This window comes from Gracilinanus agilis, chromosome 4 (assembly GCF_016433145.1).
Source record: "Gracilinanus agilis isolate LMUSP501 chromosome 4, AgileGrace, whole genome shotgun sequence".
In the NCBI taxonomy this organism is placed as follows: Eukaryota; Metazoa; Chordata; class Mammalia; order Didelphimorphia; family Didelphidae; genus Gracilinanus; species Gracilinanus agilis.
Window position 1 is genome coordinate 413,421,914 of NC_058133.1, and position 24,861 is coordinate 413,446,774.

Genomic DNA, 24,861 nt, shown 5'->3' on the forward strand with positions numbered 1-24,861 from the left:
TTTTTTTTTTTTTTTTTTTAAACCCTTACCTTCCATCTTGGAGTCAATACTGTATATTGGCTCCAAGGTAGAAGAGTGGTAAGGGTAGGCAATGGGGGTCAAGTGACTTGCCCAGGGTCACACAGCTGGGAAGTGTCTGAGGCCAGATTTGAACCTAGGACCTCCCGTCTCTAGGCCCTGGCTCTCAATCCACTGAGCTACCCAGCTGCCCCCTTGCTATGTGATCTTAAGGAATCACTTATCTTTTAGTGCTCTAGTGAATTCACTAAGAGTTTTAAGTTGCAAAGGAGGTGCTACATTGATTGGTAGAAGAAGTTTCTTTATCTGAGGAGAGTTGCCTATAATAATGAAATCACAGGTCTCCTCTTTTATTATATCCCTAATCCCAGTACCCCTTCCTTTTAAGCTTTAGAGGCATTGATCTCTTAATAGAACAATGGAATTAAAAGGCTTTGTGAGATGACTGAATTTTAGCAATTACTGGCTGAGGTAGTTCAGTGAATAGCACCAGGGTACTGTAGTAGGCAGGATTGATAGCATATTGGGAATGGAGTAGAAACTAGGGCTATGTGGTTATAAAGAGATAGGCAGCAGATCAGCCACAATAAGATCCAAAAGGATTATGGGCAAAAGGTTATGTCCATATAAATGAGGAAGACTTTTAGAGTTGGGAAGCAGGAAGAATCCAGGAGGAGAGAGGAAAATCAGAGTCAAGGACTAACTGTAAATCAACAAGATAAGTAACATGACAAACTAAGAGAAGGAAGGAATCCTGGAACTATAGCAAAGAACTTTGGGTAATTTTAATTTCTTAGTGAACTGGGGGGCTAAAGGCTTTTAAACTAGAGCTGACAGAGCTACCTTCACCTCCCTAATTTTCCTGTTAATGATAGTGAACGAGAGACAGCTGGGTCAGTACCACTATCAGATAGAAAGTCAGAAAATGGAGCCAACTCTTGATAATTTGTGTTAGTGAGAAATAGGAAGAGCTTGAAAAAAATGTTATAGATAATTTTTAGAGCCAAATTTATCTCAAAATATCCTTTTCTCAAATAGCCTTTTCTCATAACTTCTAATGAAAGAGCTTTGTTAACCCACTATCTTCCTGGATGTCTAAATTGAATTGAGTGAAAAACACTGGAAACTGAGGGAGGAGTAAAGGGTATTTTTAATGTATTTAATGTATTCTCAGTAGAATGAGTGTGGATATGAGAACTTCTTCCCTAAAGAGAAGAGCCCATTAGAAAGAGAAGTTAGCCAGCTTTTAATTGTTTGAAAGAGAAAAAAGAAGAAAACAGATTGTGGTTTGAGAAAGAGGGAGTAAGGGCAAATTCTTGACTATAATCTCTTGGAGTGACTTTTGGGGTACTGAGGAATTACATTGATAACAGTTATCTTATCTAGATATCACTGAAGCCTTTCCTTGTGAGAAAAAAGATTTGTCTTATCTGGAAAGGTTCCTAGGATTGTTCTCAGTCCACACTCTGTTGGTGCAATTAGGGCAGGGTTCAGTTGATAGGTGCCTGTTTCTTAAGTTTAGTTTATAGTGGCAAGGGATTATTGTTATGTGTCAAAGCCTTGGGAAAATCGAGGCTTGAGCAAAAGTTGTAAAGAAATCACAGTATCTTTTCTAAGAAAACCCCACATGGGGCTTGGAGTAGGTAATGATTAAACAACAAAAGTAAAATTACAGAATTTACAGAATCTTAAAGGTGGAAGAGACCGTAGAAGTGATGTAGTCCAAATAATAAAAATGAAAAGTAATCCTCTCTACTACATACTTGGTGAGTGATCAATCCTAAAGATCTCCTTATCTGCTGGAGCAGTATGGTCTACTTTTGAATAGCTTTAATTATCAGGAAGTTTTTCTTTATATCAAGTCTAAATCATTCTCTGTAGATTTGTTTTATTGTTGTTATAGTAGTTTTGTCTTCTGTGCTCTTTCAATTTTTAAACATTTAAAAATAGCTTTCATGTCCTCCCTACATTCCTTTCCCCATCAACCAAATCTTTATCATGTCATGATTCTGAGAGCCCCTCACTATCTTGGACATTTTCCTCTGGATTCTTGGCTTGTCAATGTCATTGTTAAAATGTGATACCCAAAACTTAATTAATTACTTCATATATGGTCTGTCCAGGACAAAGACTATTTCTTCCTGGTCCTGGCTTCTTTCAGTGTGGTTTAAATCATGTTAGCCTTAAAATAAAAATGAACTCCAGAAAAGTTGAAGCAAAAAATTGGGAGGCAAAAAAACAACATTGGGGAAAAGGAGGACATGTAAAAGTTTTAGAATGCAATGGGGCTAGGTAAGTGAGATGAGAATCTTGAATTTAGAAGGGAAAAACAAGTTAGAGAGCTGGAAAGAGGAAGTTAGAGTTGGTAATTGTTGTAAGACCAGAATTTTGAATAGATTAAAGAAGAAAATTCCATAGAAGGGCCAGCTGTATAGTTGAACCCTGAATAATGCCAGGGAAAAAGAGCTCAGTTATAGGAAAATGGGGATATGAAGTAGAATTTAAGATCTTTTGTATTGAAGAGGCAGATATTCATTTTCTTATTTTCTATTCATGGGATAATAAGACAACTAGATATCATAGAGGCAGGGTTGGCCCAAGGTATCCTGGGCCTGGGGACATTGTGCACTCAATTCTGAGTGAGCTTATCTCTGTATTTCTGAGCTTTTAAGCCATCCTTTTCTTATAGAAGGTGTCGACTGAGGCACCCTATGCAGCAATTTCCATAGTTCCCATAATCAGCAGCAGACTCAAATCCAACAGTCCTTTGTAAATTAACATTAGATTGCTTTGAGTAGAAACTGTCAAGCACAGTACAGATTGAGCCTTCCCTGGTAGTAAGAAAGGAAACATTTGAATTTTCTAGTAGGTCCTACTATGTGGACTTAAATTCTCAAAAGAAACCAGGATGGCTCCAAATTATTTAAAGGAAAAGTATGGGGAAAGTTTTTTCTTTTTCTCATCCTCATTTTTCAAACAATAAAAGCTGGCTAATTTCTGTATCTAAGAGACTCCTCTCCTTAGCAGAAGGGTTCCTGCATGCATGCTTGTTCTGCTGAGAAAGATACATTAAAATGCCCTTTGCTTTTACCTCATTTTCTAGTATTTCTTGGTGGGGTCAGATATTCGGGGAAAATAGTGGGTTGACAAAATCTTTGTCTTCCTGGATTTCTAGAAATGCTTATGTATATATATATATATATATATATATATATATATATATACATATGTTCACATCCTTGTTTTTATATATATGTTTATTATACACACATATATACATATACATACACACACATACTTCTATATACACACATAGGCTTATTTATTAGATCTCATTGTCCCAGCATATCAGGCACTTTTCATTCTCCAACACTGCTTTTACAACTGAACTAAGCTCCTAGTAGGAAACAATTTAAGATTAGAAAACAATTTCAAGTATAAATCAAATGAATGATTCTCAGGAAAATATTAATAACATTAAATTTTATTAAAGAATGGAGACTGAATTTCTTTAAGGTAATTGATAGTTATTTCATAGTCTGTATCCAGCTAGTTTCCTCTTTGTAAAATTAGCCAAATTGTTACATTGGTTTTATTCTTCTCCACAAAACCACAGAAGTAGTACTAAAGGATAACTTCGATCTGTCAGATTTTCTATTCTAAAAAGAACCATGGTAGCCACAAAATGCACTTTATTAATTCTTCCACTCATTTAGGAACTAATAGATGGCATTATCATTAATTTAGTAATACCACTATAGTTGGCAAAATACAGAGAGGAAAATTTTGAATAGAAATTTCTGTGATTATAGTATGAGTGCTCCTACTCATGGGCAGAGACCTTGTCCATTTAACTTAGATTCCTGTAGGTTTGTTGCCTGTGCCAGATGTATGAGGGCAGTGAATAGTATTTGATGACTTGTACTCATTTCATTAACTAATGTTTCAAGATATATTTACCTCAGTATTATCTGTTTCTGCTTGAAAGTTTCTGGAAGGAAATCAATTCAATTCTTTATCTTCTCTATTCTTTGTGCTCTCTCTCTTGGTGACCTCATCAACTTGCATAGGTTTAATTATAAAAGAAGAGAATGAATGTTTATTAAGCACCATTAAACCAGACACTTATAATTATCACCTCAATTTAGATGACAGAAGGGGTGAGATAGAGAAATCATTTATTAAGTACTTGTGTGATGGGTACCATGCTAAACCCTAGGAATACAAATACAAGCAAAGGACAGTTTCTACCTTCAAGTAACTTACATTCTAGTGGGGAAAGCAGAGCAAGAAAGAGGGTGAGGGAAGTATGGTGTGGAGGGTAGTTAGGAAGTGGCCAGGAAAGATAAGTTTATTTATTAGAAGCCATTGTCCCAGAAGCAGAGCCTTCCCTGTGGAGGAAGATGAAGCATGACTTTGTCAACGTGAAAAAATACAGAGCCACCAAAGTAATTATAATAATGGGTCTTTAATTGGGGACAAGGAGATTATAATCTTGGAAAACACATAAAGCCTTAGCACTGGAACTTCCACCGAACTGCTGAAAAGGGGTGATTAAATATTTCTTTTTTAAAGGAAGAGAGTGGACAAAAAGCTAGGTTTCTTGAATTCACAAAAGCTTGGGAAAGACAAAATAGTGAGAGCATGGGGTGGCCATGGCATGGGTCTCTAGTTCTGCAGATCTGATCATTCTCTTTCAAATTCAGTTCTGTAGTTTCTGGGAACTAGGCAAGACATATTCATAATCAATTCAGAGCCATTATCTGCCTTTTGATTTCTTTGTTTTAACACTCCTTGGGAAAGCCAGTAAGGGGATTATCTGAAAATGAAGTCATCAACTCTCTGATTTATATATTCAGTCAAACTCTTTCTCCTAAACAACAGTAATCCCTTTCCAACTGGCAATTTCCAATGGACAGACTTGATGCCCTTTAGACATCCCAGTTCAACATGTCTAAAACAGAACTCATCGTCTTTCCCCACAAACTTGCTATTCTTCCAAACCTCCCTACTTCTGTTGAAGGTATTGTCATCCTTCTAGTCACCCATGTTTGCCATCTTGGCATTATCTGTGACTCCTTATTTTCCCTTACCATAGATACCTAATTAGCTGCCAAATCTTGTTCCTAGCTTCCTAATGTCTCAATACTCAGAAGGTCATACTGTTCTTTAGGCCCATATCACCTCTTAATTAGACTATTGCTATAGCTTTCTGATTGGTTTCCCTGCCTAAAGGCTTAACTGCAGTCCTTCCTCCATGCAGCTGCTAAAGTTCTCCTAAAGTGCAGGTCTGATCATGCTACTCTTGCTCAATAAACTCCAATAATTCTCTATTCTTTTTTGGTTCAAATATAAAGTGTGGTTGGTTTTTTACAGCCTTTCTCATGACCAAAAATAAACTCTCTTTGCCTTTTAAAAAGCTGTGTCTGCACTCTTTCTGGTCTTGTAGTCTCCTTCCTACCTTCTATGGTCTAGCTTGACTGGTGCTTCTTTGTGTTCTTTACATATTCCATCTCCTGCCTCTGTGCCTTGGTATTTGTTGTTCCCCAGACCTGAAATGAACTCTCTCCTCCCCTCTTTGCCTTTTTCCTTAAAAAAATCCAAAAATGCCCAAGAAAGCTATGTCTTCATTCCTTTGCAAGCAGCATTCCTGCTTTGGGATTTCTGTTGTGCCGTTGGTCCTCATCATGAAAGTTCACTTACTTCTTGGACTTCTCAAAATGGAAATAACCCCCATAAGGCATATAGCCATTTCCTTTGAGTGGTTGGTTCTTCCCAGAACCTCCATTTTGAGGTAAATATGCAGATCAGTCATAGTTTTATCTTTATTTCTCTCCAGACTTCACTCCTGACTCTCAGGATCTCAGATTTCTCTACCATGACCCAAAGGTCCCCTTTTCAACATCCTTTTATGTGTTGCCTTCCCCTATTAAAATGTAAGCCCCTTGAAGATGGTGACTATCCTTCTTTCTGATTGTATTTGTATTCCTAGTGTTTAGCACAATGCTTGGTACATAGTACTTAATAAATACTTGTTGATTTGAGTTGAAAAACTTGGCTCAAATACCAAATTCTCCATGTTGCCTTTCCTCTCAACTTTCAAGTGACAGCACCCTCCCTGGCCACTGTCATATTTATTTCACATATACAGTTGTCCCTCACTACACCACGATTCACTTATTGTGGCTTCACTGTATCCAGGGTTTAAAAAAAATTCTGTATGGTGGAGTTACACTTATGGTGGCACACTATTGTCTGATGGAATGAAAGGCAACCAACCACAACACTGTGTTCTGTATCCTGGGTGTTGATTGGGCCAGTGATTGTAGGTTAATAAGAGTGTAAGAGTGTGGAAAAGGTTTATAGGTGAATGGGAAGCGTTTATAAAGCCATAAAATAAATATACATAATAATATAAATGTAACACCACAACTTTGTGGATTTTCACCTATCATGGATAGGTCAGGGATCACAGTATTTTGTATGTACTTATTTAGGAATATGTTCTTTCCTGTTCCTTGATTTTAAAGTGATTGCCTTTTATTGGTATGGAAAGAAAGGGTTACTTCTGATTTGTCCTGAGCAACTTTTAGGACCCTGTTCACATAGACAGAGAATTAATACTTAAAAAAACCAACTAATGATGATGAGGAAATATAAGCTAGTAGGAAGATAGTTACTATCTTTTTATGTCTAGAAAGTGAAGCCTTTAAGGAAATCTTTGTGGTTTTAAAGAACAGATTTTCTGAATGAATTTTGGGAAAAAAAGTTGAGCAAAAAAGACTGTTGTTTCAACCACCCACAAAAGATCTGCAAATGTTGGACCTATTTTGGAAAATGTAACCATAGTGGTTAGGGTAGGAATACAATGTCTTTTTGCTATTGAGTGAGGTAGCCCAGGGTGTGGTTATCTTGCCGGAAAAGTCAGTTAAATCTTATATATTTTCTGTGCAAGAGTACATACTTACCACTCTCTTTGAATGACAAATATAAATAGCTACTAAGCTCATTGAAAGATTTGTTTTGGGGGTTTTGTAATTGAAACAGTGGCCATGACAACTCCCACTGGAAAGTTTGAGGACTGTCAGGTGATTTGCATTTGCAGGAAGAAATTTCAACAGTTGAGTGACAGTCTATCCCCAAACAAGTTTAACTGGTATTTCCCCTAAATATATTGTAGATAATCCAGAACAATCCTTCCTTATCAGAAATACTTTCAGGTCCAGAATAAATGAATTGCCTTTTGATGAAGCATCTTTTACAAAGAACAAACTATACTGAAAACTTGATGTGGTTTTAAGTGTTTGTATAAGCACTTAAAATTTTTTAAAAAAGTTCCCCTTCTCCCAGAAAATTTATTTTTGACAAAAGCAGGAGTTTTGTTTTTTCTTTTTGTTGGGAGGAACTTAGTATAGTACTTGTACTTAATAGAGGTCTAATAAATACTTATTGACATCAATTCAATAGAGTCAATAGTGCAGTTACTGTGCCCAATGTTTTTCCTGGTTCTGCTCATTTCATTTTGCATCAATCTTTCCAGCTCTTTCTGAAATCATCCTCTTCATCATTCCTTATAGCACAATAGTATTCCATCAGCGTCATATACCACATTTAGTCTAGCCATTCCCCAGTTTATGTACGTTCCTTTAATTTCCAATTCTTTGCTACCACAAAAAAAGCAGCTATAAATATTTTTGTACAAGCAGGTCCTTTTTCATTTTCCATTGATGATAACAGAAATACTTTATTAGGTAGTCAGAAAGATGAATTTATATTCTTATTCTAGTTTATATATAACAAAAATTAAACTATGCTTTCTAACACAACACTATAGCTCCTTTGACTTTCCCGTCCCTTTCCCTTTCCTAACTCCAAACTGCATTTGTCTTGCAGAGGTTATTATAGCATTTAAAATTGGGTGGAGGTCCTAATGGTACTATTCCTACCACAGGGTTTTGTCATGTGGATCTTATGGCAATATTCTATACTGAATTTAATTGCTTGTGATAGCAACATTATCCTACAATTAAGTAACATTTTTCTTTCCTTTCCTTTTTAAAAACCCTTATCTTCTGTCTTAGAATAGATACTGAGTATCAGTTGCAGGGCAGATAGTTAGGGCTAGGCAACTGGGGTCAAGTGACTTGCCCAGTCACACAGCTAGGTTAAGTAGTGTTTTTCCATGTATGCCTTAAAAAAAATCCTATCATTTAATCCTGTTAAACTTTAAGTAGTGAAATTAACAACATTTTTTGACTTTCAATTGTGGCCAGAGTGATGGTTCAAATCTCACTTTTTACACAGAACTTACCTGTGTGACTTTGAGAAAGGCACTTAGGCTTTCTAGAACTCAAATTCCTTATTTGGAAAATGAGTAAATAGGACTAGTTGTCCTTTCAGGTCTCTTTTAGTTCTATATCATCCATTCTTAACCTTTTTAATGTTATGGGTATTTTTGACAGTCTGGTGAAGCCCATGGATTCCTTTTCAGAATAATATTTCTAAATAATTGAAGAAAATGCTAACATAATTTTTTTTCTATCTCCTGAAATATATCCAGGAAGGCATTAGCTTAAGAGCCCCTGATTGGATCTATAATTCTATTATATAGACAATGTGGTGAAAGAGTTACAAGGGAAGAGCAGGAAAAATCCTTGCTTTGTAATTAGGGGAATGCCGGAACCTCTATTTCTTGATGCCTGGCATTTTCACTTGCTGCCTGCCATATTTGGAATTCTCTCCTTATCCCCACATGCTAACTTTCCTGGCTTCCTTCAAGTCTCAGATAAAACTCTACTTTTTACAAGAAACCTTTCTGGATCTCTCTTAATGCTAGTACCCTTCACATGGTTATTTTCTCCAATTAATCTATTTCATATCTTACTTGTACATGGTTGTTTGCATGTTGTCTCTCCCATTAGCTCCTTTAGAGCAAGAACTGTCTTTTGCCTTTCTTTGTAGCCCTAATGCTTAACAAAGTGATTGGCATATAGTAGATGCTTAATAAATGCTTGCTACTTTACTTGTAGGGGACCTGGACCCTCTGGGTAGGAACAGTTCCTTTTGCTATAAGAAATAATATCAATCAGAAGAGATAAATAATGATAGAATTTGTTCATCAGTGAGGAATGAGTTAAGAAAGGCTGTCAATATCCCTTGAGATTTGGCATCAGGATGGGGTCTTCTCTGGAAAAGAGGTTAGGGATGGAACTTTTATTTATTTATTTATTTATTCATCCATCCATCCATCCATTTATTTATTTATTTGTTCATTCATTCATTCATTCGTTTATTTATTTATTTATATTTTTAAACCCTTAACTTCTGTGTATTGGCTCCTAGGTGGAAGAGTGGTAAGGGTGGGCAATTGGGGGTCAAGTGACTTGCCCAGGGTCACACAGCTGGGAAGTGTCTGAAGTCGGATTTGAACCTAGGACCTCCTGTCTCTAGGCCTGACTCTCAATTCAGTGAGCTACCCAGCTGCCCCTTTTATTTTTTTTAATTTAAAAAATTTTTTATTTGCAATATTTTCCCCTAGTTACATATTTCATGTTCTTTCACTCTTCCCCAAGCCCCCCTAACTCCCCTTAGCTGATGCACTAAAATTCCACTGGGTTTTACATGTATCATTGATCAAGACCTAATTCCATATTATTGATAGTTGGACTAGATATCGTTTAATGTCTCCATCCCCAACAGCCCATGTGTTCAAGCAGTTGTTTTTCTTCTCTGTTTCTTCTCCCACAGTTCTTCCTCTGAATGTGGCTAGTTCTTTCTCATAACTCCCTCAGCCTTGCTCTGGATTCTTGCATTGCTGCTAGCAGAGAAGTCCATTACATTCGATTGTACCACAGTATATCAGTCTCTGTGTACAATATTCTCCTGGATCTGCTCTTTTCACTCTGCATCAATTCCTGGAGGTCATTCCAGTTCACACAGAGTTCCTCCAGTTCTTTATTCCTTTGAACACAATAGTATTCAGGGATGGAACATTTAGAATGGTATTTCACCCCTTCCCCTGAAATCAGGAGACTTGCAACATAAGGAATGATGTCTTTCCTTTCTCCCCCAAAGTGGGGGGAAACCTAATTTGATGGACTAGTATTTTTCCATTCCCCAAAAGGCAGTAGAAAGTAGCAAACCATGCAAGAGAGTGTTTTATAGTAGTAATCATATAATTCTTGTATATTTCTTGTGCTCTTAGATATTTTATATTTTCTATAGTTCTTTTGAGTGGATTTTTTCTGTCTCATAGTATTTTATTTAAGGACTGACCATTTCATTGTCTCTGTTATCTGTCCCCTATTTTTTCTTTGTTTGTTTGTTTAAACCCTTAACTTCTGTGTATTATCTCATAGGTGGAAGATTGGTAAGGGTGGGCAATGGGGGTCAAGTGACTTGCCCAGGGTCACACAGCTGGGAAGTGTCTGAGGCCAGATTTGAACCTAGGACCTCCCGTCTCTAGGCCTGCCTCTCAATCCACTGAGCTACCCAGCTGCCCCCTCCCCCCCTATTTTCTTTAATTTCATCGACTGGACTGGGGAGAAGTCAATTGAGCAGGGGCATGAAATTGTACACTTGGGTTTAAAGAAGTAAATTTCAGGGACAGCTAGGTGGCACAGTGGATAGAATGCCAGGCCTGGAGTTGGGAGGATCCAGTTTCAAATCTGGCCTCAGAGACTTCCTAGCTGTGTACCCCTGCTCAAGTAATTTAATTTCAGTCAATTTTACAAGTATAAGATGGGAGAGGCATAGTTAGAAAATAGTTCATGTGGAAAAGGTCAAAGGATTTTGGCTGATCAAAAGCTCAACATGTGGTAATAGTGAGACATGGCAGCTAATAATAATTAATATTCTCTTGGGCTGTATTGAGAGGTAGAGTAAGAGATGACTGACTTACTTCTGTTCTAGTCATTCCAGACAGTCCATATCTCATAGTATTCTGCTGCCACATTTTTAGGACATTGAATAAGCTAGAAAATTTCCAGAAAAAATTAAGTAGGATAGTGACGGACCTTAAGATTATAGCAAAGGGGCCTTGGTTGATTCAAATGGGGATAGTTAGCCTGGAGAAGACTTAGGGGACTTCATTGCTTTCTTTTGGTATTTGAAAGTTATTTTATAAAACAAGGATTAGACTATGCTCTTTGACTCCAGTGGGCAGTGCCAGGAACAATAGGTGGAAACATCAGAGAGACTTAGATTTTATGTAAGGACAAAAACTACTTAATAATGAGAACTCCCCAAATGGAATCATCCAAGCCTGGATGCCTGTTTAGTGGGGAGATTGTAAAGGAGATTCTTGTTCAGGTATTGATGAGATGCGATCAGTTCTGAGGTCTCTTTCTACTTGGGGATTCTGTGAATCAGAATAAGAGTATGTGGCTTTTGGCAGAGCTACTCTGAGAAGCCTTCATGGAGGAGGATAGTCTTAAACAATGTTCTGAAGGTCAGAAGGGGCATCGTTAGGAGGAATGAAGATTGAACTAAGAGAATGGTCCATCTGAAGGCTTAGTAATGGCGGTTGATAAAAATGTAAGCAGATTTAATAATAATAGTGATTGTTCACATTTCTATCAAGGCAACAAATGTGTAAAGCACTCCGGTATGTGTCAGACATTGTTCTAAATGCTGGGAATACAAATACAGGTGACTGGCATGAGGAGCTAGCAGTCCACTGGTATAGGGAATTCCCTGGGGAGAAAACTCTCTTAACCAATTCATGTTGTCTCCTTCTCTGCAATTCTAATCTTGGAGAGTTGCTTAGATCACTAAGAGTTTAACTGTCTTGTCCAGGAACACCTTGCCAAAATGTGCACTGTAGTATATAGAATTTGGGGTTATAAACTATAACCCCAAATTCTGTATACTACAGCACTCGTGGGACTTGTCTCCATGTTTTCCTGATTCGAAGGTCTGACTAGCTCTTTTTCCCACCCTACTTCTTGATGTTTGCAAAGCAATTTGCATATTTTATCTAGTTTTGATTTCCTTGGCTACTATGTAGGACATGAGGCAATATAAAAGAGAGATATGATTTCATTTGGAGCAGGTAGGTGGTGTAGTGGGAGAAAATGCCAGACCTGGAGTCAGGCAGACTCCTCTTCATGAATTCAAATGCAGCCTCAGACACTATCTGTGTGACCCTGCACAAGCCACTTAACTGTCTTGCCTCAGTTTCCTCATCTGTAAAATGAGCTGGAGAAGATAATGACAAACCACTCTAATATCTTTGCGAAGAAAACCCCAAATGGGGTCATAAAGAATCAGACATGACTGAAACAACTAAACAGCAAAAAAAAAAAAAAAAAAAAAAAAGACTTCATTTTGGGATGGGGGAAGTCATACTGTAGAAAGGGACCTAAGAATTCATCTATTGAATCAGCATCTTAAAAGATATAACTAAAAGTTTTCATTTGTTTTGAAAAGATATTAGGATCTCTGTTAGCTTTCAGAAAATGGGAACAACAAAATCTGAATAGTATATGATGACACATTTGGAATACAAAGAATATTTAAAATTTTATTAGGCATTACTCCCTGGGAGGAAATATTGTTTGGCACACTTCTCTGTTTTCTTTTTTAGGGGGAGACTTTCCAGGATCATCTTTTGGATGTCCCTGTCACTCGGGAGCAATTAAACCACTATCGGAAAGCAGCAGAAAGTGCCCGCAGTGAACTCGCTGCCTCTCTGGTCAAATTTGAATGTGTTCAGTCTGAGGTAAGATTTCTCTTTTTTTTCACTTTTAATTTAATTGTGCTGATGCAATTCTTGTGAACCACACATGTTATTGAGAAAGCAGGCCCTTAATTCCTCTGGAGTAACAGGACTGCAGATATCTATGGCTTGGTGAGAGGGCATCTCTTAATGCCACCTCCTGATGGAGAACTAACTCTGGATCTCTCTGTTCACCATAGTATGACTGCCATGCAGCGTTTCTTAGTAGTTAGTATTCTTTATACCTCAAAGCATAATGCTTTTACCTAACAACACAAGCCCCATATCAGCTCTGGAGAGGACTAAGGGTCCTATTTTGAGATTAGAATGGGTTCAGGAAGCTTGCAATCTTTCTATACACATTTTCTTTTGGTTTGAACTGATTTGTAGACTTAGAAGTCCCTTCTGATTTCTTTTTCCTTAGCGATGCTGAATCTTGTGCATTCTGCAAAAATTTCGGGGAAAACCCCCCCTCCGAGATGAATGGAATCCATGATTATATGTTGAAATATGTATCTGCCACCTGGAAATTCAGGGCTCCTTGTTCATGTTTGTAGTGGGTCATATCACAGAGATACTGTATCATTGATTAAGATCTGGGAGAAACTTATATTAGCTAGTTCTGTCCCCATCATTTTTACAGTTGAGGAAACTGAGGTCCAAAGCTTAAACAGCTAGTGAGGTGAGTGGCAGCCTCAGGATTTAACCCCAAATTCTGCTTCTCAATTCCAGTGATCTATATTGCATTGCCTCACAAATTCTAAAAGAGATTCAGATATTCTGAAGACCTGCCTTGATCTCAAAGCACCACACTACATGAGAATCAGTAACTTCTTCAATAATAATAATAATAACTTATTAATTATAATAAAAACATTTATATAGCATTTACCATGTGCCCGTTAAGTTTCATAGTCATTATCTTATTTGGTCTTCTCAATAACCCTGAAAGACAGGTACTCTGATCATTTCCATTTTACAGGTGATTATAATAAAAACATTTATATAGCACTTACCATGTGCCAGTAAAGTTTCACAGTCATTATCTTATTTGGTCTTCTCAACAACCCTGGAAGACAGGTACTCTTTTCATTTTCATTTTACAGATGAGAAAACTGAGGTAAACAGAAGTTAAGTGACTTAACCAGGGTGGATCAGCTAGTAAGGATCTGAGGCCAGATTTGAAGTTTGCAGTCTCAACTCTAGTCCCAGAACTCTATCCATTTTGCCACCTAGCTGCCCTTTAATTTTATAGGAATGACCTGGGGGTAACTCACTGTGACTACAAGGCTGCTAGATAATTGAGTTAACTGGACTATGACTGATGAAGCTGAAGAGCTGGTGGTTGAAAAGCGATATCCTAGAGGAGTGGTTTAGAAAGTCTTTTGGATGTTGTAAACTGAGATCATTGCTTCACCAGTGTTCATAATCCCACTGTCTTGGATTTTCAGTGTACTGTAAAATTTATTCTGAATATATAGTTATTTTTAAAAGTCTGTTATTTTTTCTCTCTCATTTATCCTTTTTCTAAAAATCCAGAAAGTAAACAAAGGAGACAGTATTTACATGGTGAATAGTTGATTTGTGTGTGTGTGTGTAGAAGACAGATATCTATAATAAGGACATCACAAACAACTTGACTTCTTTGTTTCTCATTTCATTTTAAAAAACAGTATGTAGCAATACTAACAATGCAATACAGATTTTGGAAATGGGTGCGCAATTGCAAAATGAACCACAAATGTCTTTAGAGAGGGAATAAATCAACTCATGAAGTTGCGTAAGTGATTATTGGAAGGGCTGAATAAATGACTTTATTTAGATATCATCTTTCTCCTTAATATTTCATATTCAGATATAGAAGATGATTCAATTAAAAAAAGTAAGTATCGATAGGAGGGAATAATGTAAATATTGTTAAAATGATGATACTGCAATATGTACTGGCTTCTTAAATTCAATTCACTAAATTTCTCAGTTTCTTCTTTTTAACTTCTTTGTTTCTTGGTTAGCTTCTGGATCTCCGGTCTAAGATGTTTTCTAAAGAAGTCTCATGCCAAGAGCTGAAGGCTGAAATGGAGAGTTATAAAGAAAATAATGCAAGACAATCTTCTCTTCTCATATCATTGAGAGACAGGGTTCAGGAGACAGAGAAGGAATCTGCAGCACTTGCCACATCCAAAATGAGAACAGAAATAACAGCTCATGCTGCGACCCAGGAGAACCAGGATTTGAAGAAGAAAATCACAGACTTAGAAGCTAAGTTAAAGTAAGCAAGTGAAAATAAGATGTCATGTCATTTGATCTTAAGCCATCAGACTATGGGCTGAAGGGACAAAAGCACTGTGATGGGCATTTTATCCTTTTCGTGGACTTATAACACAACCTTTAAAAGTCTTTTGATCTGAAATGTTTTTATAATCCTATAAAAATTTTACAAGTCCTTTCTTCCTGTATGCCAACAACAACCTCAATGAATGCAGTATTCTTCAGGATTCATTCAGAATGGATCCACATTTTGGAATTTTTATTTGGAACAATAATTTAAACCATTGAGTCGAAGATGTGGGTAGAAGACAATATTCATTCACAAACCTTTTCAGACAGATGGGTCATGACCTAGAATACTCTGGTATATTTCTTAAGGCACCCCAATATAGTGGAAGGAGGACTGGATTTGGAGTAAGGAGAGTTGAGCAGGAGCCTCCCTATAAGTATATACTTGTTACTAAAGTAACCTAGGCAAATCAGTTAATGCCTCTAGATGTCTTAGTTTCCTCACCTATACTATTTTTTTAAAATTCCTAGTGCCTAACAGTATGTGGCACAGAGTAGGCACTTAATAAATGTTAGTTGGTTGATTTATGGGGATAGTAATTCTTATTTTAAATTAAAAATTATTTTAAACTTTGACAGCAAATTTTATTTTCCCAATTATATATGTAATATATATCATGTATGCTAATTTATAATATGTAATAACAATTTTCAACATACATTTTCCAAAATTATAAGATTCAGATTTTCTCCCTCCCTTCTTTCCCTCCTCCCTCCCAGAGCTGGCAAGGAATTCAATCTGGGTTATAAATGTATTATCACACAAAACATATTTACATAATAAAATTTTATAAGTGAATAATCTTATAAAACCAAACTCCCTAAACACATACCCAAATAAACAAGTGATAAATCATATGCTTTCTTCTGCATTCCTACTCCTACTCCAACTTTCTCTGGAGGTGAATAGCATTCTTTTTCATAAGTCCCCCAGAATTGTTCTGGATTGTTCAATTGCTATTAGTAGCAAAGTCTATCACATTTGATTGTTCCACAATATTGGTGTTACTGTGTACAATGTTTGTGTGGTTCTGCTTATTTTACTCTGCATCAGTTCATGCAGGTCTTTCCAGCTCTTTCTGAAATCATCCTGTTCATCATTCCTTATAGCACAATAATATTCCATCACCATCATATACCACAATTTGTTCAGCCATTCCCCAATTAAGGGACATATAGGGAGAATAATTCTTTTACCACATGCCTTCTAGATATTAAAAGTATAGGCTAATTGTCAATTATGACTAAAATTTTGCTGGTATTAGCAACAGAATGTACTCATCATTTTGAATTTATCTGTAAACAGGAATCATTCAATCCCATTTAATTCTGACAAAGGCTGGTAACTGCCTTCAGAACCACATTTTTGATTATCCTGTAAAAGAGAGAAGCTATCTAAATAAGGGATTGCTTTTGAAACATTTAAAAAACACTCTTCTTCACAAATCACATTGAAGACTTTTTGAGGACACTAAATGGTAAATTGGATGGAGACCTAGACTTGGAGTCAGGAAGACCTGAGTTTGAATCCTGCCTTAGTTGGGGGGTGGTGGAGAAGAAATGAGATAGTATGTATAAAGCACTTTCAAACCCCAAAGTGCTATGTAATTTTATTATTTTTTCATTCATTAAAATGTATATTATTTTTAGTAAAATTATCTTTAGCAAATTACTATTCACTAATACTTTATAATTCTTTATAGAAAATTAACAAAAATAATAGGAAGATAGAGTTTGTAAATCCTTTCTCAGGATGTGAAAGTAAGATTTTGGTCATAAGATACTAAGCATAGGGAGGGAATCAAAGCCTGGAAAGGTTTGTGAGTAGCCACTTAGATGGTTTCCCATGCAGTTGAATGGTAGGGAAAAAAACAAAGTGTTAAACCTTCCAGGAAAAACTGCTTCAGATATGGCTCTCTATCTCAATCAACTTTGTTTCAGGTTCTTGCTTTTATTACTATTTGTAGTTTGTCTCAAATATTTCCAGACTTTTACCTGACCCTACGGAATTCTTAGGTACCTTTCTGGTAGAGTAGCTTAGAGGGAAAATAGAGTATCTTGGGGGATATTTTGAGTCCCAAAGAATGAATACAGTTCTTATAAGCTGAAAATAAGAATAGCTAAATGAGTCATAGCATAGCAAAGTTAATCTTTTATTGTTCTACATTTTTCAAAATAGAAATATGATATGCTTTTGAGGATATGTAATTATATGGTTTATTTCACATGGAGCACAGTGGAAGAGTTTGCAGGAAAAAATAAACATGGTAAGGAGGGAAAGCAGTAATCATGATTACCATCTACTATCTTTAAAAGGTACTACCAATTACTGTAAAATGAGTCCATTTTACCATAAAAGTGCTTCTTAATGGCCTTTTAGAGTATTAGAAATGGTTACTGGTATTTCAGAATGTTCACCTGAAATTCTGAAATGAAAACTCCATATTGGAGCACAAGCTTTTGTGAGCTTGAATTTTGTTTGGCTGGCCCATCTTTATGCTTCTTGAAGACTTGTAGTTGATTGGGACTTTGGTGTGGCTCCTCTCATTTCCAGGAATTAAACATGATTACTCCCTTTGCAAATAGAAGGAAACATTCTCTCCAGTGAGGAAAGATGACCTAAGATGATTTTTCTTCTTGAAACATGGGAATTTAAAAATATTCTTTTCATTGATCCTATGCTTCCTCACCTCCCAATTTTCTGGCTTTCTTGACTTCTTTAAAGACTGAACACCAGACCTACTTTCTGCAAGAGGCTTTTCCTAGTCTCCTTCCCTGCTGGTGCTTTCCCTCTGTTATTACCTTGCCTTTTAGAGTATTAGAAATGGCCACTAGTAATTCAGAGTGTTCATCTGAAATTCTGAAATGAAAAAACTCCATATTAGAGCACAAGCTTATATGAACTTGAATTTTGTTTGACTGGATGCATAGATGTCATGTGCACAAAAGATTGTTGCCCATTGTCTCCCCCATTAAAATGTGAGCTCCTTGAAAGAAGGGACAGTGCTTTTTCTTTTTTTCTGTGTCATCAGTACTTGGCAGAGTATCTGACACCTAATAGGTGTTTCTTATATATTTCTTATATATAATATGCATTAATATTATATAGTCTTATATTATAAATGCTTATAATAACATAATAAATAAAAGCATTTATGAAGCACCTACTAAGGTGCCAGGCACACAATTAAGTACCAGGGATACAAATACAAACAAGAAAGGCAGTCTCTGCACTTAAAGGGTTTCCTTTACGTTTGGGGAAGATGATACACAAAGGGGTGCTGGAAAGGAGAGTAGCTTACAATGGTTATAGCCAGGAAAAGCAACAGCTGCATGATCTGGGTTCCAGCAAGGTTAAAGACCACAGCTTCTCTTCTGATAAGTGGATGAGACTTCTCATAAATTAAAACATTTTTCCTTCAGCTGTTGTTTTAAAACTTTGCATATTTCCATGTATTTTGGGGTAAAAAGGTAGGATTTAAATTCTAGAGGAAAATTCCCTCTCCAAATGTAATTTGTAACTGTCCTGCAACTTGTCTTAGAGGTTGTATCTCTAGTGTTGTGAATTTAACTGAATTGTCCAGAACCACAATGCCTAGCTTGTTTTAAAAAATATTTTGATAACTATTTCAATATTGCTGGTTTCATTCATAATTCTATGTATTTTACTTTCTTAATTTAAAAATTATTTGGAGAAGGGGTCCATAGATCCACAGAGAAGTGCTTGACACTTAGAATAAAGGGTCCTCTCAGGTAACTAATGCTCTCAGACTTTGTCTTTTCTTTGGACTTTTCTGATCCAGAAGAACTTATATGTTTAGGATACATTCATGGAAGGCACATTTGATGTGACTAGGGTACAGATCTAGCATAACTAACATATTTGATGCTGCAGAGAGGCTGATGTCCTCTTGTCACACTTTTTTTCTGCTCTCTGATGGCTATTGAGTCTCTCTTGATTATGAAGCTAGACATCTCTTCTGATCTCACAATGGTTAGGTCACATTAAAAGCCTCTGGTCCCAGACAACTATCTGATTTAGGGTTAGAAGTTTCTTGCAACTCCCTTTTAACCCCTTATGGTGATCTAGTTTGTCACAACCCCAGATTAGGGATTATGCCTTCCCACTTTCCTATTTCCTCCACCCCCAAATCCAACAATCTATAGGATTTGATGGAGGCTGGCAATACTTGGAAACCCACTTTACTCTCATGCTCTTCTTGTTCAGTTGTTCTTCAGTTGTTTTTCAGTCACATTTGACTCTTCTTAACCTCATTTGTGATTTTCTTGGCAGATATCCTAGAGTGATTTTTTTCTTTTTTCTAGTTCATTTTAGAGATGAGGAAATTGATGCAAATAGGGTTAAGTGACTTGCCCAGAGTCATACAGCTAGGAAGCATCTGAGGCCAGATTTAAATCAGGAATATGAGTCTTTCAGACTTCAGATTGGGCACTCTCCTCTTCACCACCTAGCTGCCCTGTTCTTGTACTTGGTTGTAAATGAAGTTGGGCAAGGTCAAAAACTAAGTGATAAGAAAAGGTCATTGTTCCCCATGTGTTAGGTCCATACTTCTGTCTTTATTATATATTTCTTCCAGCTACAAAGATCTTAATTTTTTGTCTGTATTTCTGCCTGTGCAAAATGTCACTATTTTCTTATGCAAAGAAGCAGCTTCCCCTTTGGCTTCCTAGAATATTTGTTGCTACACCAATGAAAATAGTGAAAAAATCATCATACGATATTAAAAAATTTAAAATAACTTTTTAAAAGGAGGGGGAATAACTTGGTTCTTATCTTAGCCCTATGCAATCATGGGCAAGTCACTTCATCTCTTGTCCTTTAGTTTTCTCGTTTATAAAATAAAGAGGTTGGATTAGATGATTTCTAAGGTCTCTTCCAACCTTAAGTTCTTTTTTTTTCTATTTTTTTTTCTATTTTATTTTATGCTTTTTATTTCCCCCCTTTTTAAATTTAGAATATTTTTCCATGGTTACATGTCCAACCTTAAATTCTACAACATAATAATAAAATAAACATTTGTTAAGCACCTACTATGTGCTAGGCACTGTGCTAAGTGTTGGAGATACAATTAAGAAAAAGAAAGATGGGGGCAGCTGGGTAGCTCAGTGGATTGAGAGCCAGGCCTAGAGTCAGGAGGTCCTAGGTTCAAATCTGGCCTCAGACACTTCCCAGCTGTGTGACCCTGGGCAAGTCACTTGACCCCCATTGCCTACCTTTTACCACTCTTCTGCCTTGGAGCCAATACACAGTAATGACTCCAAGATGGAAGGTAAGGGTTTAAAAAAAAAAAGAAAAAGAAAGTTTCTGCCTTCAAGAAACTTAAAATCTAATGGTGGAAGATGGCACTAAAAAGAAAGCTAAAAAAGATGGGTACAGAGCATAGAAGGCAGAGGCATGATGATGATAGAGTTAAACCAAGTTGGGCAACTGGTGGAAAATGAAGAGCTGGCTGAGTGTCTTGGCCCTCTTTAAAGAGAGGCTTTGGGAGAAGTTTTATGCTCCTCCCTCTAGCCCTCCAGTCAGAAGAACAAAGGCAAATTTTAGGCTCCTCAGATTATAATATATGCATTATTTGAGAACTTGTGATGTTAACTGCTCAATAATGGGTATTTTATTTTAAATTAAATTTGAACCTACTCATAGTTACTACTGATTTTATGCCTCCTTAGGACTCAAAGGAATTAGTGATGAGGGAAGGAACCTGAGACATTTTGTAAAGAAGTCTAGGGAATGAAAATGAATGAAAGAAATTATTTTTGTTCTTCCTGGCTTCACACTGGGTTGTAGTCTCTAGTCAAAACATGCAATTTGCTAGCTTAAAACAAAAAAAAAAGTCTAGTTCCTAGTCCAAAAATGTATTTTTTATTCTTTATCTTGAGTCAGTCACTTTTGTGTCAGGAGAATGGTAGCATTCTTTATTATTGGTCCATTTTTTTTTAAAGTAGAGAACATTCTTGCTGAAGCTTCCATAAGAACCATAAACTAGCATATACAGAAATGTTTATAGTTCTCATTTTCTGCTTGAGAACAATGCCTTTCCACTATTGTTAACCTTTGACATATTTGTTATTTGCCTGGTTAGAAAGTACTCAAAAGAAAATGAAGAAAGCAAGAACCAAGCAGCAAAGAACAGCAGGAAACACGAGGAATTTTTAATCCAGCTTTCTGGCTGTTTAGAAATGGACGTGAAGAATGAAGAAGAATCTCAGGAGCATTTAATCTCAAAGGTGTTTTTGCAAATTTAATAAATCTACTTTCAATAGAAGTGGTAAGAAATTATGTGGGAAGGAAATTGAACTGAAATCAGGAGACCTAGCCTCTAAATTTGTCCCAAACTAGCTGAGTGATCTTGATTAAGTCACTTTATATCTTTAGGCCCCATGTTCTTTATATATTAAATGAAAGAGTTAGACAACATGATTTTGAAAACTTTTTCCTGATTATTTGTCCTTAGTGGGATTATACTGACTGCTTAATTGTTTTAAAATATATCTATAGGTTGGTAAATTAAATCAACAATCTATCGAACAGTGTGTATTTATTAAGTCCTTATTATGTTTTGGGCACTGTGCTGCTGGCACTCTCGATACAAATAAAAAGTAAAAACAATAAGTCCTTGCCTTCAAGGAGTTATATTCGAGTATAGGAGATAACATGTAAGTGAGTAGATATATGCAAGATATATATATGCATATATATGTGTATATATTTGGCCATGCATCTGTTTTAAAGTGACATTACCTACCCTTCTAGTTAGAAACAAAAGCAAAGTGGGACACTGGGTGGCTTTGTGGATAGAAAGCCAGGTTTGGAGATGGGAGATCCTAGGTTCAAATATGATCTCAGAACTTTCCTAGCTGTGTGACCCTGCAAGTCACTTAATCTTAATTGCCCAGCCCGTATTGTATGTATGTATGTATATATATATGTATATATATATACACACACACACACAAATACGTTGATTTTAAGACAGAAGGTAAGGGTTAAAAAATAAAAGAAACAAAACAAAGGAAAAACTGATTTCAATAACATTTCATTTTGAAGTCTGAAGTTTAGGAGTATAGATAGCTTAAAGTTAGCCTGAACTTTTTATATTAAAAAAAAATTCTAACATGAGGTAGGAGCTGTTAAGCAGAATAGGGTAACTAAAATTAAATGAAAAAATATTCCTTTCAATTAACAAATACTCATTTGCTCTCCTTCTTAATTCACCTTTCTATTAAAAAACAAATGCACCCAAATGATTTGAATAAATATTAATGATCAAGTAAAACAAATTCTCCTATCGGTCATGCCCCAAAATGTATTTCTTATTCTTCGTCTTGAGTCAACTGCTTTTTTTTTTCTTTTTGGTCAGGAAGTTGGTAGCATTCTTCACTATTAGTCCTCAATAGAAATTCTGAAAATCAAAGAAGAGATGAACAGAATTGAAAGGAAAAAAGGAAAAAAAATACCCTTTGAATGAATATATAAAACTAAGAACTTTTAAAAGAATGGATTTCTAAAAAGTGCCTCTTACTGAAATAAGTTTAAAAAAGTACATTTCATATGGATGGAATGGACATAGCACAGGGTATAGAGCCTTGAATTTGGAGTCAGGAAGCCCTGAGTTATCTGGCTGAGGTGTGTGATTCTGAGGAGGTCTGCCTCAATTTCCTATTCCATAAAATGGGAATAATAATAGCATTCCCTATCAGAGTTGTTTCAAGGATTAAATGAAATATTTGTAAAGACCTTTGCAAACCATAAAGTGCTATATAAGTGCTAGCATCTACTACTACTACTACTACTACTACTACTACTACTAGTACATGCAATGTCTGGGATATATGTAGTCTCTAGTTAAAAATCTTCTTACAAATTCTGTACATCTATTCCTACTCCTGTCATTTCCTCTTACCTCTTTGCATTAAGAGGATCTCTACCCCTGCCATATTGCTTTCAGAGATTTTATTTTGCAGTTTGGAAAATAGCACAATATCACAAAATCTGCCACTGTTTCCCAAAGGCCACTCTTGGATTATTACGAACTTGACTGCTTAGTAGACTCACATCTGCAGAATTTAGAGGGTGCCTTTGAAAATGGGATCTTTCTGGCCAATGTCGCCTTTGCCATTTTCACCACACTGATCGGCCAGCCCAGGGATTGGGTGGAGATTAGCACTTGCTCAAAGAAAGCAATGTAAAAAGTTGTTCCTTTTTATTTGTCATTCTCTTCAGGTTCGGGAGCTGCATAAGGAAAACATACTTAGGAAAGAACAGATTGTTACTCTTGAAGAGACTATAAATGTCCATGAGATGGAGGCAAAAGCCAGCAGACAGACCATCATGCGACTGGTTTCAGAAGTAAACAAAGAACAGAAAAAAACTGCTTCCTGCATCGAAGAGAAAGAAATGTTGAACAAGGTATAATACGTGAAGTGAATGTGTGTGTGTGTGTGTGTGTGTGTGTGTGTGTGTGTGTATGTGCACGTGTGTGTTTGGCTTGACTGCTTCTGGGTCTCTCATTGGAGAAGTCGAATTGGCCTATGGAAGAGGGGTCATTGCTCTGAGAAGACTGACTACAATGAGAAAAAAAACCCCCAAACATGTCCTTAGAAATAGCTTAGGTGAACAGCATGACCCTGATGAAACTGAATGGACCACTTATTTCATCTGAACCAGAAATACAAATCATTGAAAAGTAAATGGCTTCTGATCAAATATACTTTTTTTTAGTGACACTCTAGAGAAATAATATTTAATTCTAAATATTAATAGGGAAAAATCAATCATGGTCCCATCTAACTGATTTCTGTTTTGTCTGATCTATTTGAAAATAAGAAATAGATACTGTGTTTTAACTCCTTATCTTCAGTCTTCAATTTTACAATTTTGGTACAGAGAGTTATTTTGAGTAAATCAATAACTGTTTTCTTTTTTAAACCTCTGCCTTATGTTTTTTAGTCAATACTATGTGTTGGTTCCAAGGCAGAAGAATGGTAAGGGCTAGGCCATGGGGGTTAAGTGACTCGCCCAAGGTCATGCAGCTGGGAAGTGTCTGAGGCGAAATTTTAAACTCAGTATCTCCCATCTCTAAGCCTGGCTCTTAATCCAACTGAGCTGCCTAGCTGCCCAAACTGTATACTATTAAAATGATTAATTTCCAAAAAGTAGACTGAGCAGAACATCTAAAGCAATAAAACCATAAAGAGAAAATAAAATTGTTGTCAAAGGAGGTCATGTTTAAATATAGATGATTATTGAAAATGAGAGGGAGAACATTGTACAGAGAGACTGAAACACTGTGGTACAATCGAATGTAATGGACTTCTCTACTAGCAGCAATGTAAGGATCAGCAAGGCTGAGAGACTTTTGAGAAAGGAAACTAGCCACATTCAGAGGAAGAACTGTGGGAGGAGAAACACAGAAGAAAAACAACTGCTTGAACACATGGGCTGATGGGGATATTATTGGGGATGTAGACACTAAATGATAACTCTAGTCCAACTATCAATAATATGGAATTAGGTATTGGTCAATGATACATGTAAAACCCAGTGGAATTGTGTGTCAGCTAAGGGGGTTAGGGGGGCTTGGGGAAGAGGGAAAGAACATGAAATATGTAACTAGGGGAAAATATTAAAAATAAAATAAAATACAATAAAAGTCAAATATAAAAAAATGAAGAATGAGCAACAACAATTTATTTTGTATATAGCTCATTCATATGATTTTTTTGCTTGTTGTCTCCTCCATTAGATTATTAACTCCTTGAGGGCA

General features: G+C 36.3%; 1 protein-coding gene across 1 annotated transcript in view; it reads left to right on the top strand.

Moving 5' to 3' along the window:
* CCDC170 (coiled-coil domain containing 170) overlaps positions 1 to 24,861 on the top strand; it is a 117,154-nt gene that overhangs the window by 22,167 nt on the left and 70,126 nt on the right. The window contains 4 exon segments of the mRNA XM_044674854.1: positions 12,605 to 12,739; positions 14,749 to 15,005; positions 21,178 to 21,322; positions 23,319 to 23,504. Coding sequence (XP_044530789.1) covers positions 12,605 to 12,739; positions 14,749 to 15,005; positions 21,178 to 21,322; positions 23,319 to 23,504 — 723 coding nt within the window.